This window comes from Sciurus carolinensis, chromosome 5 (assembly GCF_902686445.1).
Source record: "Sciurus carolinensis chromosome 5, mSciCar1.2, whole genome shotgun sequence".
In the NCBI taxonomy this organism is placed as follows: Eukaryota; Metazoa; Chordata; class Mammalia; order Rodentia; family Sciuridae; genus Sciurus; species Sciurus carolinensis.
Genome location: NC_062217.1, coordinates 128697949 through 128711853, shown reverse-complemented (window position 1 = coordinate 128711853; position 13905 = coordinate 128697949). Strand labels below are relative to the sequence as shown.

The 13905-nt window shown below is 47.9% G+C and overlaps 1 protein-coding gene across 1 annotated transcript in view; it reads left to right on the top strand.

Moving 5' to 3' along the window:
- The window catches only part of Polr3a (RNA polymerase III subunit A), a 43380-nt gene extending 39148 nt beyond the window's left edge, over nt 1-4232 (top strand). The window contains exons 31-32 of the mRNA XM_047554368.1: nt 910-1042; nt 3628-4232. Of these exons, the coding sequence (XP_047410324.1) occupies nt 910-1042; nt 3628-3776 (282 nt within the window). The 3' untranslated portion in view covers nt 3777-4232. The remainder of the gene's footprint in view (nt 1-909; nt 1043-3627) is intronic.
- The last annotated feature ends 9673 nt before the right edge of the window (nt 4233-13905 follow it).

The window sequence follows — 13905 nt, the reverse complement described above, 5'->3', positions numbered from 1 at the left end:
TTTGATAATATTAATTCCTTTTTCTTTTCTTTTTTTTTTTTTTTTTTTTTTTTTTTTTTTTTTTGTGGTGCTGGGGATTGAACCTAGGGCTTTGTACTTGAGAAGCAAACACTCTACCAACCGAGCTATCTCCCCAGCCCCTGATAATGTTAATTCTGCCTATCCAAGAACATGGGAGATATTTCCATCCTCTAAGGTGAACCTCAGGCGGTGGGTGCTGGGTAGGTGAAAGGCAGGTGATAGATAGGCAAGAGACAGACAAATGGCGGATAATAGGCGCCAGTGAGCAATCTGCACTCAAAAAGTAGTGGATATGCTGGCAGACTGCAGGTGATCGCAGTAGACAAATGGGGTAAACAGCATGGGATTGATAAGCCGCAAAAACTGCCTCACAGAGAAAGATATCCTCTGCTTGAAACCCAAGTTATGGAGCGACAAGGAACACAACCTCCTTCTAGCCCGCCATCTTGGATCTCCCCGAGTGCAACTTTTATTCTGACTTTAGCAGAAACATTTTCCATATAGTTTAATGGTTTTTGTAAACATTCTTTTTCAATGGTGGCACAGCATTCCTTTCATGGAAGGAATTAACCTTTTTCCTACTTAAATCTTTTAAATTCATTCTGTTTTTAGTTCTTTAGGCCATAATAAAAAAGCACCACTCCCTTTTTTAAGTTAGAGTCTTAATTCTTTGTTACACAGCATCTAGGTGGAGTGTAAGCCTCCATGTCACCAGTGACCAGTTGCCTCCTGTGACAGCAAGGCTTGATTGACAACCTCAGGCCTACGGTTATGACGTGAATGGCTGTTTGACTGATTTTTGTCAATGCTGTTGAGGGGATGCACAGTGCTTTGGTGTGGTGCTTTTGTGGGCAGCTTGAGAGCCCTCCGAATGTGTCCACAATACAGGGTGAAGTTCTGGGCATCACCAGGTTTGGCCTGGCCAAGATGAAGGAGAGTGTGCTGATGCTGGCCTCCTTTGAGAAGACAGCTGACCATCTCTTTGACGCTGCCTACTTTGGACAGAAAGATTCCGTGTGCGGTAGGTTTGATGTTTCTAGAAGCAGAATCAAAGGCCTTTATAGAGGCAGGCTCGGGAACTCAAGCCCGTGATCCCAGCAACTCAGGAGACCAAGGGAGGCCGAGGCTAGAGGATCACTCTTGTCAGGGAGGGGTGTTACTGGAGATTTAACCCAAGGGCACTTTACCACTGAGCTGCATCCCCTAGTCCTTTTTGCTTTTGTATATTGAGACAGGATCTCACTAAGTTGCTTGGGTCCTTGCTAAGTTGCTGGGGCTGGCCCCAAACTTGAAATCCTCCTGCTTCAGACTCCCGAGTCACTGGGATTACAGGTTTGCACCACTGTGCCCAGTGAGGATCACATCTTTGAAGCCAGCTTGGACAACTTAGCAAGACCTTGTGTCAAAGTAAAATTAAAGGGGCTGGGGCTATAACTCAGAGGTAAAGTGCTAGCCTGTCATGCACAGGACCCTGGGCTCCCTCCCCATTACTATCAAAACAAAAAGTATTTACTGCTTACAGCTTAGCCCATGGCTAGGACTTCTTAAGGGTTGAACACACTGAGCAGGCAGAGCCTTTATTTTTTTAGAATAAAGGCACAGTTCACAGAATTAGAACTGGTCCATCTTTTGTCTCCAAAGCCCCACTATAGCACCCTTTTCTCTCCCACACCATCTGTGGGAGAAGTCTATTCTCTAATGGTTACAGGTAGTTTTGAGTCCAGGAAGAAATGATTAACCCTAAGCGGATGGGAATTTTTCTAGCTATTGAAATAGTCTGTCACATTGATCCTGTACCCTGTGTGTTGACAAGGCAGTAACATGGCCACCTCAGCACCAGCAGGGTAATCCTACTGTTGTATCTTCTTGGAAAGGCAGCTGGCTTGCCATTTACATTGTGGATGTACCTTGTACCAGGCACCTAGTATGCTGAGCGTCTTAGCCCACTGGGAGGTGCAGGCATTCACCTTTCATAGTGAGACCAAGGGCATCCCAACTCGCTTCCAGCTCATCCTGTACTGCACTGAGCCTTGTCCTTCCCACACTACAAAGTGTCTCAGCCAGAACACCTGTCTCTGCCAGGTGTCCTGGCCACGGACCAAGGGAGTAGTCCACAGCATTTGGCAGGCCACCTCTTTCCCCAAGTCAGCACTGAGTCCTGGGCCTTTCCATAGCCTTCCTTAGTCCATAGCAAGTCTCCTTAGGCCCAGCAGGGGAGTTGGTGCAGGGCTGGGGCTTGGAATGTTCAGCAACCTTCCCTGAGCCCCCCGCCAATTAGATCCAAGCAGATTGCAAGCCTGGCTGCCATGCCCAAGCCAGAGCTCTGCTTCCTGATAGCCATTTCCTGTCACAGTTCCTATTCTTGCACACGTTTGTCAAGTAGAGAATGGCTGGGTGAGGCTTCATTCAGAGCATTCACTTATTTTTTACCCTTTTCTACTTTCAAAAGCTACACAGAGTCTAGGGGTGTGGCTCAGAGGTAAAGCACTTGCCTAACATACGAGAAACCCTGAGTTTGATCCCCAGCACCAATAAGGGGTCTGGGGGACAGATTGGTGATGAAGAGGAGAAAAGAAATAGCATAATTCTTCAAGTTGAAGAAGGGTGAGAGGAAAGGAAAAGAAGCAGTGATTGGAGTGTGGGGAGAGGAGGGGGCAGAGAACAGGAGGCAGCCAAGGCCAAGGTGAAAGAAGAGCAGCTCTGCTGAATGGCCTGTGACAGGCAACCTGCCCCTGACCCCAGGAGGCTGGGCTTTGGCTGTGCCCACCTCCTACTGCTGTCTCTCTACCGCCACCGCTTTGTGATTTAGTGCAGCCACTCCACCCCACCTTGAGACGTTTCCCCTCCTCCTGGTCCTTTAGCACATTGAAACCCAGGGTTAGCCCTCAGTATGTTTTGGGTTTTGTTTGGTTATTTGCCTGTCAGGTTCCTTGATAGCATGAAGCGTGGAACAGAGTAGCCACTTACTTCCTTTAGAAGCCTGATGCAAAGCCAGCATTTGCATCCTCTAAAATCCAAACTGGAGCTTGTACAGAGAATCTGCACCACCCTCACTGCCTTTTGAGTGTCTTGCTTCCAAACTTGGGAGGCTGGTAAGCCTCGCCCAGCTCTCCCTCTGAGCACAGCCGACAGATGCCTGCTGCAGTTTCCAAGGGCATTGTCATCTGCTCCCTGCCATCCCAGTTGTTTACTTCTCTTCCAGGACCTGCAGAAGCTCTGGCTGGCAAACTCGGTTTCCCGAGCGTTATTCGGTGTCCTGGCTGTCTAGGTTGTGTTCTCAAAGGCGGAGGCTACAGGATGCCCTTGGCTCAGATGGGAGAGAACTGGCTAAGTGTCTTTTAGTCTCCAGTGTCTGCTGGGCCATGAGCAGACAGTGTCCCTCCCTGAGGGTGCAGAAGTCCCTCCACCTTCCCAGGAGCCCAGTACCAGGCCACTGCTTCACAGCAACCCCTCTTTTATAGATTGAAAGGAAAGCAACTTGCCAAGTTTTCAACCAATTGATGAACTCACATTCTAGTTTTCTAGTGCCTAAGTTAGTAGACTTTCCCTCTTAAAAACCCGCCTGTGTGTTGGAAGTTTTCTGATCTCAATTCTGCTTGGTTCCAGGGGTGTCCGAGTGCATCATCATGGGAATCCCGATGAACATTGGGACTGGGCTCTTCAAGCTGCTCCACAAAGCCGACGGAGACCCCAGTCCTCCTCGGCGGCCTCTGATCTTCGACACAAATGAATTCCATATTCCTCTTGTCACATAGTCTGGGAAAGAGGGGAACTTTCCAGACTTCAGCTCCTTGTCCTGTTTGCAGGTGGTCTAAAGAGATTTGTGTTCCCTGGGACAGAACGCTGAAGGCGCCACCTGTGCCAATGGCCAGAGATGGCCCTGGCATCCCCAGGAGCAGCTCACCCTCTCATACAGAACGCCCCACGCCTGACCCTGACTGTGCCACACTGAGGGCTAGATTGTTGGTTTTCTAACCTGTGGACATCTCAGCGCCTCCTGCCACCCTCCTTCCCTGGACTTAAGAGGAGTCATGTCCATCCCACCTCACTCCATCCCCTCCACTGACTCCAAGTGTCTTCACACCTGACCCTAAGCCAGGTCTAAGCCCACACAGGCCAGGGCATGTTCCTGTTTCTTCCACTTGGTCACGCTGGATTCTCTCAATGTGACATACACATGTAAATATCGTTGCTATTATTTATTTGTTCCATTTGAAAAATTTGGAACTTTTGTTTTGGTTTTGTTTTACTTTTGAAACCAAGAAGCCATAGAAACCAAGGAAACCAGCATCCAAGTGTCACTGGAAAAGCTGGTTAAGCAAATAGGACCACCTCGATTGGTAACTGATCTGAGACTGTCGTGAGGCTAAGCTCCTCTGAAGTGTCATCTCTTGCTCTGTTTACCCCATGGTGGGGCCCTAGCTTGTGACAAGAGTCAAAGCTATTCTTCATGACCTGCATGTAGAAGCCGCCCTAAAGCTTTGCGCCTCCTGAGGTGGGGATGAGGTAGCTTAGAACCTGGCCTTATTCATGGAGATGACATACAGCTAGTCCAGGCTGTCAGCACTGCCTGCTGCTGGCATCCACACCCCTCCTGAGGTGTCTCCGTTTCTGTCGCGCCTCCTAGAACTGAAGAGTTCAGGGCTGGTGCAGACCTGATGGCCTAAAAAGTGTCCCAGGGGCAGTGGTGGAGAGGAGTGCTCCTGGGCACAGGCAGGCCCCAGCTGTGAGGGGGAGAAGGGACACTAGGACAGGAGAAGAGGAGGCCCTTGCAGGGGGTGAGCATCAGCTAGAGCTGGGAATGTGCCCCAGCTGGCAACACAGGTCCCTTGAAGAGTATAAATCTGTGACAATAGAAAGCAGACACTGAGGCTGTCAGAAGAAAACCAGCCTGGTGTCCTGGGCTTGCTCAGGCTGCTGCCCGGTGCCAGCACCATTGCTGGGGGTCTGTCGGGGATTTGGAGGAGGTTTCATGCAACACAGAAGAAGTGCAAGTAGCTCATCTTCTAGGAGGGGGTTTGCTCCTGGGGACAATGTGTTCTTTGTGCTGAATTTGCTCATTGGGATTGGCACAGGGCCAGGGATAAGTAGCAATGGCTGCAGCCTCCCTCCCTCTGAAGAGCATTCTGTGGGGCCTGTCCCCACTTCCCTGCCCAGATGGGTCCCCTTGTCCTGGCTCTTCCTGCCTGCCTGGGGAGGGAGGTGACCAGAAAGTGGGGGTTTGATGCTGCTTTCTGACTCCAGTCACTCCTGGAGGTCTACCACCGCAGCGACAGTGGGTCTGTGGTCTCACCTCTCTAAGAGATGACCACCCAAACTCAAGAGAGGATATTGTTGAGCAGGGTGGGTTTGAGGGATTAAAGAGATGGATGTGGTAAAAGAGGACACCAAAAGAATTGAAGTATTTTCTAGAACTGTGCTTAAGTGCTTTGGTTGTCCCTTTGTTGATTTCCCAAGTTCTGAGTTAATGCTGCTAAGGGATTTAGTGTGGCTGTTAGTTCTTGGATCGAAGGTAGAATGCGTGATTTCTCTTCCATACTGATGAGGTTCTAAGTTAGCAGTTCTTGACCTGAGTTGTTTTGGTCAAGACTCAGTTTTAAAATTCTATTAAATTTGTAGTTTGGCCCTATGTTCTGTTTGTATCCACCAGGCTGACTTACAACCTTCTCTCAAGGTATCAGTGACGTGAAAAGTGCCGTTTTTTTCTTAATATGCACCCCCACCCCCCGAGTTTACAACAATTAAGGCTGTTAGCAGTTGCTGACTCAGGGTTTCCACTTAGCACCTCACTGAGGATGCTGCTCCTCACGCAGCACAGGGAGAGCCACAGGGACCCCACACGTACATGCAACTGCCTTCCTGAAAACTCGCCTGGGCAGTAAGCCACAGGCCTGATCAGATCCAGGAGCACTGGAGGACATACCATGGCAAGGGAGGGAACACCAGGCCTATTCTGTGTGTGACACATTTGGGAAAGAGGCAAGGTCCTGGAGTAACATACTGCTGGGGGCCCACACATTAATTGGGGGAGCACTGACCGGTCCATGTGAGATGCATGTGACTGACAGGTGCAGACTGGCCTGCAGCACCCTGGGGTCTGGCCAGGTGTGGGGCAGTCACCCAGTGAGAAGCCACACGTCCAGAGGACGCTGCCCCCTTCTGGTGCCACCATTCTCAGCTCCCCACTGTTTCGTGGCTGAGTGTTGAACTTGGCCCTCATGATCATCTGCCCTGCCCTGGCATGGGCTTTATGCCAGCAGACTCTGAAGACATGGCAGCAGTGGATTCTCAATCGTGAGCTCAGGGAAGAGTTTGGCTGTTACTCTCTGGACCTCTGTGGAAGAAGTAAGAAAACGTGTTAGGTTTCAACTCATCCTTGAGCAGTTCCTCTTTCAGACTAGATCTGCCTGGCCCTTTCCTTTTACATCTTGTGGACCAGGGGGATTAAGATCGCTCTTGACTTGATTACAGCCTCCTGCTTTGTCAGCACTTCGTGGGTAGGAGAGACATTCTGGAGTCTTTCCGTGTCTGTGTCAGTTAAATTATGGTGCCTTGTTTCTATTTAAGGATGTATCCATGTGTATTCACATTGATTCATGTCTGATTGAACCTGACACTGTATAATGATTATTTTTCTTGAATTTTTGCTGTCTCTTGGCAGACCTTTTTATTTTTCTACCAAAACGCACGAGGAGAACCTTGCTGTATGTGAAACTATAGCAGAGTTATCCTTGTGGGTTATGCTAGTTGAGACTAGTATGAGCTCGGACTCCTGAAATAGGAAACATCCCCTGCCACAAGCGCACCTCTCCAAGTGCTCCAATACAACCATGAGTTTCCCACCCGCCTCCACCCCTGAGATTTAGGAAGGTGAGGAATATGTCAGCCTTGTGCTGGAGCTCATTGCAGCAGGAGGCAGTGAAAGGTCTCCAAAACTGGTCCCAGGTTCCTGACTTACCTGTTCTTTCATTCATTCAATGAAGATTTAGGACCTGCAATACCCAAGGCACCCATATAGGGTTGCAGCAGTAAACAAAACAGGCCAATCTTTTTTTTTTTTTTTTTTTTTTTTTTTGAAACAGTGTCTCTAAGTTTCCCAAACTGGCATTGAACCTGGGATGCTCCTACTTCAGTCTGCCGAGTCACTGGTCTTAAATGTGTGCACCACCTCGCCCAGCTCCAGATATTAATGCATCTATAAAGAATCCTTCAACAGAGGGGACAGAGCAGAGGTTTAGGATCAAATTTGGCCAGTGTATCCAGCACTCTTGGGGCAAGCAGCAGCACCCAGGACCTGCCACAGACCGGCTCAACACATGAGCAAGTGAAGAGAAAGCCTGCTGAGACTGACTGGTCTCCGGTTCCAATCCCCCTCCTTACGAGGCCTTCCATGCCTCTACTGGGCCTCCTCTAGGAGGAATTCTGTGGATCCCAGAAGCTGTGCCCTGAGCAGAGGACACACGGCTGCCATAGCTGGGAAGAACATTGCCATCCTCCCCAGACCCCAGTCTGCTTAGAGTATGAATGTGTGAATGTTTCGGTCCAAGGAAACAAGTTTCTGCTCTGAACCCTCAGGGGAGGTCCCTGCATGAATGGAATTCACCATCTGTCAGGGTCTTCTCATGAAGAGCCTGGCTTCCATAATCAGAGTGTCAGGATTCAAATGTACATCCCCCATTTTCTACCTGGTGACCTTGGACAAATGACTTAACCTCTGCCTCACTTTACTCATTTATGAGACAGGGATGCCATTTAGTGTTGTCTAACTAAGGTCACCGTGAGGGTCATTTAAGTGATTATGCACCTGAAGCTCAGTACAGGGCCTTGCACATAATACACAGGTAAGTGTTTGCAGTTATGGTAACCATTATTATTTTACTAAAAAAAAAAAAAATGAATTTGTAGCTAAGTACCAACTCTGGCCCTTTCATTTTGTGTGTTTTGCAGTGCGGGGGATTGAAACCAGGGGTGCACTACTGCTGAGCTACATCACCAGCCCTTTTTAAAATTGTTTTTATTTTGACATAGAGTCTTAAGTTGCCATGGCTGGCCTCAAACTTATGGTCCTCCTGTCTCAGCCTCTTGAGGATTAGCTGGGATTACAGGTGTGTGCCACCGAGCCTGGTTCCTCTGGCTTTTCTTAATTTACCCAGATGGAGCTCTTTGCAGCCTTGAAAATCTGGCTCCCTAGACATAATGTCTGCCCCACTATTCAATCAGTAGATCTAGCAACTATTTTACTGGTCTTTCTAGGAAAGGGGACTGACCAGCAGTCATGTGGCCAAGGGCTTAAACAATTTAATTTGGGCCACAAAATTGATTGTGATCTCATTTTGGAGCATGGGTGATAACAGCAGAATAATCCAGACATTTTATAGGGAGATACGGGTGTGATTATTAGATACATGATATAGCAGGGTGTCTTCTGAGCTACAATTTGATCTTTTTTCCATTCAAAATAGGTTGCTATTTGAAAGTCATCAGCAGAGAATATAGTAAATGGGTAATGCTGGATGCCTGTGGGGACAGAAATTAGGTAACTGAAGGACAGAGGTAGGAGGTGACTTTTTCAGTCTGCATTCTATTGTACCTTTCTGATTTTGTAGCTTCTGAAGGTCTTGCTTTTTTTTTTTTTTTTTTTTTTCCTTTTAACATCAGTACCTAATGGTAAAGAAATGGAGTCATTTTGGAGTAGCTCTTGTTCTGGAAAGTCCTTGAGTGTCCTGCTCTGAAAGTGACCAAGTGGTCCCTTCCAGGAAGAACAAGAGAAAGCAGGAGGCATCAACCAGGTGTGGTGGTACACAACTGTAATCCTAGCCACTTGGGAGGCTGAGGCAGAAGGATCTCAAGTTCAAAGCCAGCCTCAGCAAAGAGTCCTGTCTCTGAATAAAATACAAAATAGGGTTGGGGATGTGACTCAGTGGTTGAGTACCCCTGAGTTCAATCCCCAGTACCCCACTCCCCAAAAAAAGAAAAATCAGGAAACATCATTGGTTAGGACAAGGTGACCAAAACTGGAAGTTGACACAACCCTGCATGCTAAGATTTTCTTTTCTGACAAAGATTCCCAAGTGAGTGAGGCATAGTGGCAAACACTTGTAATCCTAGCCACTTGGGAGGCTGAAGCAGGAGAATCACTAGTTCAAGACCAGCCTCAGAAACAGAGAGGCTCTAAGTAACTTAGTGAGACCCTGCCTCGAAATAAACAAATAATTTTTAAAAGCCTGGGAATGAAGCTCAGTGGTTAAGTGCCTCTGGGTTTAAATCCCAATTTCAAAAAAATAAAACTCCCAAGTGAGCATTTTGGTGCTGACACAGTGGTTTCAGAACTGCTGAGGAGGGTCCCTGGGCCCCTCGGCCTTCCATTCCACAGTGCTGTGGCCCCATCCTCACTTCTCTCAGGTGCCTGCTCAAGCTCCAGGCGCTCCAGCCAGAAGAAATAGGGAAAGAGGCCTGGCACTGCCCTTTAAGGAAAGTTCCCCAAAGTCACTTGACACTTGTTTACATCCCCTCAGCCAGAACCTAGCCAAACCCAGCTGGAGGGAGGCTGGAAAACGTTTGGACTCTGGGTAGCCATGTGCCTAGCTAAAAATAGGGGCCTCTGTTAGCAAAGGAACAGGAGGGACGGGAAGTGGGAGAGGATCATATCTCTGCCTGTGGTGCATCAGGAACTTCTTCCCATTTGGGCTCAACACTGGTCAGAATATTCTCCTAAACTCCTCAGAATGGAGTGCTGCTGGGGTCGGGCGAGACCAGGGACTTCTCAAAAAAAAAAAAAAAAGGAGGAACTGAGACTGTGACCCCTTCACTCTCCCTTTTATTTTCTTGTTATGCCTGAGTTATGTTCATATATATAAACATTGACATTTAAATCAGATCACCTTCCCTTAGCAGTATCAGGCAGTTCAAAATAGTCATGGGCTGAAGGAAAATGTGACTGTCAAACATTCATTCAAAAATAACATGATTGGGCTGGGGAGATAGCTCAGTCAGTAGAGTGTTTGCCTTGCATGCACAAGGCCCTGGGTTCGATCCCCAGCACTGCAAAAAATAAAAAAATAACATGATTGTCAACTACTACATCTGAGCCCCAGTGCCGGGTCACAGGCATAGAGTGATACGTAAAATTTCATGGTTGCTTTCCTTATGGAATTAAATCTAGTATTAAATTAAATTAGTCAATAATCACCCACCAGTAATATAGAACCAACCACATACATAATTTAAGATCTAGTATCCACATTAAACTGGAAGCCAGATGCAGTGGTGCACATCTGTAATCCCAGCAGCTCAGGAGGCTGAGGCAGGAGGATCACAAGTTCAAAGCCACCCTCAGCAACTTGGCAACACCCTATCTCGAAATAAAAAATTAGAACAGACTAGGATGTGGCTCAGTGCTTAAGCACCCCTGGGTTCAATCCCTGGGATCAAAAAAGAAAAAAATAAATAAACTTGAGAAATTAATTTTGACTTTTTTATTTAAAACCAACATGTCCAAAATATTTCAGCATGTCATCCGTATAAAACTTAAAATTGAGAAATTGTACACACTTCATACAAAATTCTGGAAATCCAGCGTGTTGACACCTAACAGCACATCTCAAGTTTCAAGCGTTCAATATCGTACAGCCTGAGGTTGGCCATTCAGTTCCTCCACTTGCCACCCTAGTAAATTTCCAGCAAGTGCTTTGGAGCTTAAACTGGCCAGAAACCTTTTTCTGTTGCATGTTAACCTGGCCCAAAACTCAAGTTCTATTTGAAGGTGGGTAATCCACACTCAGAAAAGGCAAAGAGAGCCCAGTGTGGAAAGACCCAAACCTTACCACCTCCTTAGAAAGCTTTTTCAGCACCCAAGCCTTGAGGCCCATGCTCCCAACCTCTACTTCCTGGAGGAGCCCTGATGGGCTGGGGAAGTCAGGAGTAGGAAGAATCATGTCCCTGCACCCTTCTGTCTGTCCTCCCACTGAACAGGTCTGACCAATTCTTTCATCACACATGTCAGGCACTAGTGGACTATGCTAAAGTTCCAAGTCTAGGGAGCATGACATAATCACCTGAGGTCAACATTAAAAATAACAGCAACCAAACTCCCCCCAGGTAGACTATACTGGCCTCCCAGGCATACAAGTGACTCACTCAGCCTTCTATGAGATTGTGCCTAGGGTAGGCCCGAATTTGCAGACTGGGTGATAAATCCACAGGTCTGGCAGAAATGGATCTAAGAAGTACAAGACTAAAGTTCTAGTCATCCCTGGGCCAGCCATTAGCAGCACTGCCTCCATCCTCCTGGGACTCAGTTTCCCAGGCTGTAAACGGAGATGAAACTCGAAGCTGTGTCTGCCGCCTTCAGGCATCTTGTGAGGCATCCTTCCCGGAAGGGATTTGTGTGTGGCTTAGCTGTGCTGCCAGAGCAAGTGGATGGAACTGGTCACTGCTAATAGAGCCTCGAGTCTCAGCCAGGTCCTCTCTCACACTTCACACTCCTCCCTTTCAGGAATTGTCCTGAGACCTGGAGCTGAGCTCAGTGACTATGCCCAGGGACCCCCGGCCTGGTGTCAGCAGGGGCTGCAGCTAATCCTGGCATTCTCTCGATGCTCTCCATGACACCAAAACCCACCATCTTAACTGGATGTTATCCACCATCGTCTCTCTTCCCTGGTAAGAGTGTGAGCTCGGTGGGCACAAGAGTTTTTGTTTTATTCTCTGCTTATCCCCAAGGCTTAGCACAGTGCCTGGCACACAGCAGGTGCTCTAAAAGTAGTGGTCAGACTAGAGGCTCAGTGGTCAAGGGTGTGCTCAGCATGTGCAAGGGCCTGGGTTCAATCCCAAGCACCAAAGAAAAATTTTAAAAAAATATATTGGTCAAATAAATGGATATGTGAACGATTGGACTCAACCAAAAATTCCCCCTTAGAATGTAGCATCAAGAAGGAATTGAAGGTCCTGGGACCTGGTGGGCCTGGATAGAATCCCTGCCCACTTTACAGTTCCTTTGAAGGAGTTCCTCATTCTGAACCCACAGTTCAGTTCAGGTGTCCTGGCTGCAAAATGTCCCTATTCAAGGACTATACAAGCCTGATGCCTCTTGTCCTCACTCGGCTTCACAAATTTCAATTCCAACTTTGCCCAGAGAGGGCCCCTCCCAGGGTTGAAACCAGGGCCACAGGCCCCAACTCCTGCTTCCCTCTTCCCCCCTTTCCTGCCTCTGGGCCTGGGCCCCAAACCTGGCCCCAAATACAAGAGCCAAAGCCAAACACTTCTAGTATATACCACCATGGGTGATTTATTTAAGGGTCTCCAAATAATCACTTAAGTGTCACCATGGCAACCTGAAGAGTTGCCATGGAAACTGGAGCAGAAACTGTCCCCATGGAGACACCTGGGAGACTCCATAGGAAATCATTACCAGGTGGAGGAAGCTGGGGAGGGAGGAGTTGGGTAAATAACAGAGCCCCACGGCCTATGTGCTGGTGGGAAAAAGAGGACTGGAGGGGCACAAAGTGGGAAAAGATCAGCTTAGACAGGCAGCCTGGTTCATGATCCCCTCCAGCTCCAGCCCCCGTCACTGCACAGAAGAGGTCTGAAAGGAAAGACAAGACGCCCCTAGCAGTGGTGGCCCCCAGGAAGGACGTGAGAAGGAGCTTTATTTTTCACTGTAGGCTCCTCGGGACTGTTTGAATCTCATTTATCATAGGTATGTAAATATTAACTATTCCAAAATTAAATAATTCATTTAGTGAACACTTACTATGTTAAATATTTCAAATCCTCAAACCAAACCCACGGTAGGTCTCCACTATCAACTAAAGAAACTGCTATTCTGAAAGGTTCAGAAAGTGGCCCATAGTGACACAGATCAATGAGACTCCAACCCAGGACTCTTGTGCTCCCTTAAGCAAGTCTGGATTCTCTGCCAATAACACACTGACATGACAAACACCTTTAGGCAACCATCATCCCTCCAGGCCTTGGTTTCCTCACCTATAAGATCGGCAGTTTGGATAGAATGAAAGCCAAGTTCCCTCTGGCTTGACATTCTGAGCTCATTGAGGTTTTTCCTCAGAACCTGAAGAGTCACCACTGTGGGTGGGCATTAGGGAATGTGGTGAGGGAGAGGAAAAGGAATGGGTGACAGCAGCCCTCAGGGACCTCAGAGGCCAGGCACAGTGGTACACGCCTCTAATCCCAGCCAATCAGGAGGTTAAGGTGGGAGGATCCCAAGTTCCAGGCCAGCCCAGCAACTTAGCAAGACCCTGTCTCACAAAGGAAGGAAGGAAGGAAGGAAGGAAGGAAGGAAGGAAGGAAGGAAGGAAGGAAGGAAGGAAGGAAGGAAGGAAGGAAGGAAGGAAGGAAGGAAGGAAGGAAGGGAGGGAGGAAGGGAGGGAGGGAGGGAGGGAGGGAGAACACCTGGATTCTGAGCATGGGAGAAGGAAGGAGAGTGAACCATCAGAAAAAAAGCAAACCATAAGCACTTGGATGGCCAAAATAAAGACAAGCAATCAGAAGTGTTGCAAGAATGTTGAGAAATCAGAACTCTTATATGCCCCTGGTGGGAATGTCAAATGACTCTTTAGGACATTGTTTGGCAATTCCTTAAAAGATTAAACTCACTACTAGGTGCCCTGGTGCCCACCTGTAATCCTAGTGATTCAGGAGGCTGAGGCAGGAGGATCCCAAGTTTGAGGCCAGCCTAGGACACTTATTTTGGACTCTAGTTCAAAATAATATAAAAAGGTCTGGGGGTGTAGCCCAATGGTAGACTTGCCTAGCATGCCTGAAGCACTGAGTTCTATCCCAAGCAATACAAAAAAGAAAAACCAATTTTTACAAGCCTCAGTGGCATACAACCATAATCCCAGCTACTGGGAAGGCAGAGGCAAGAGA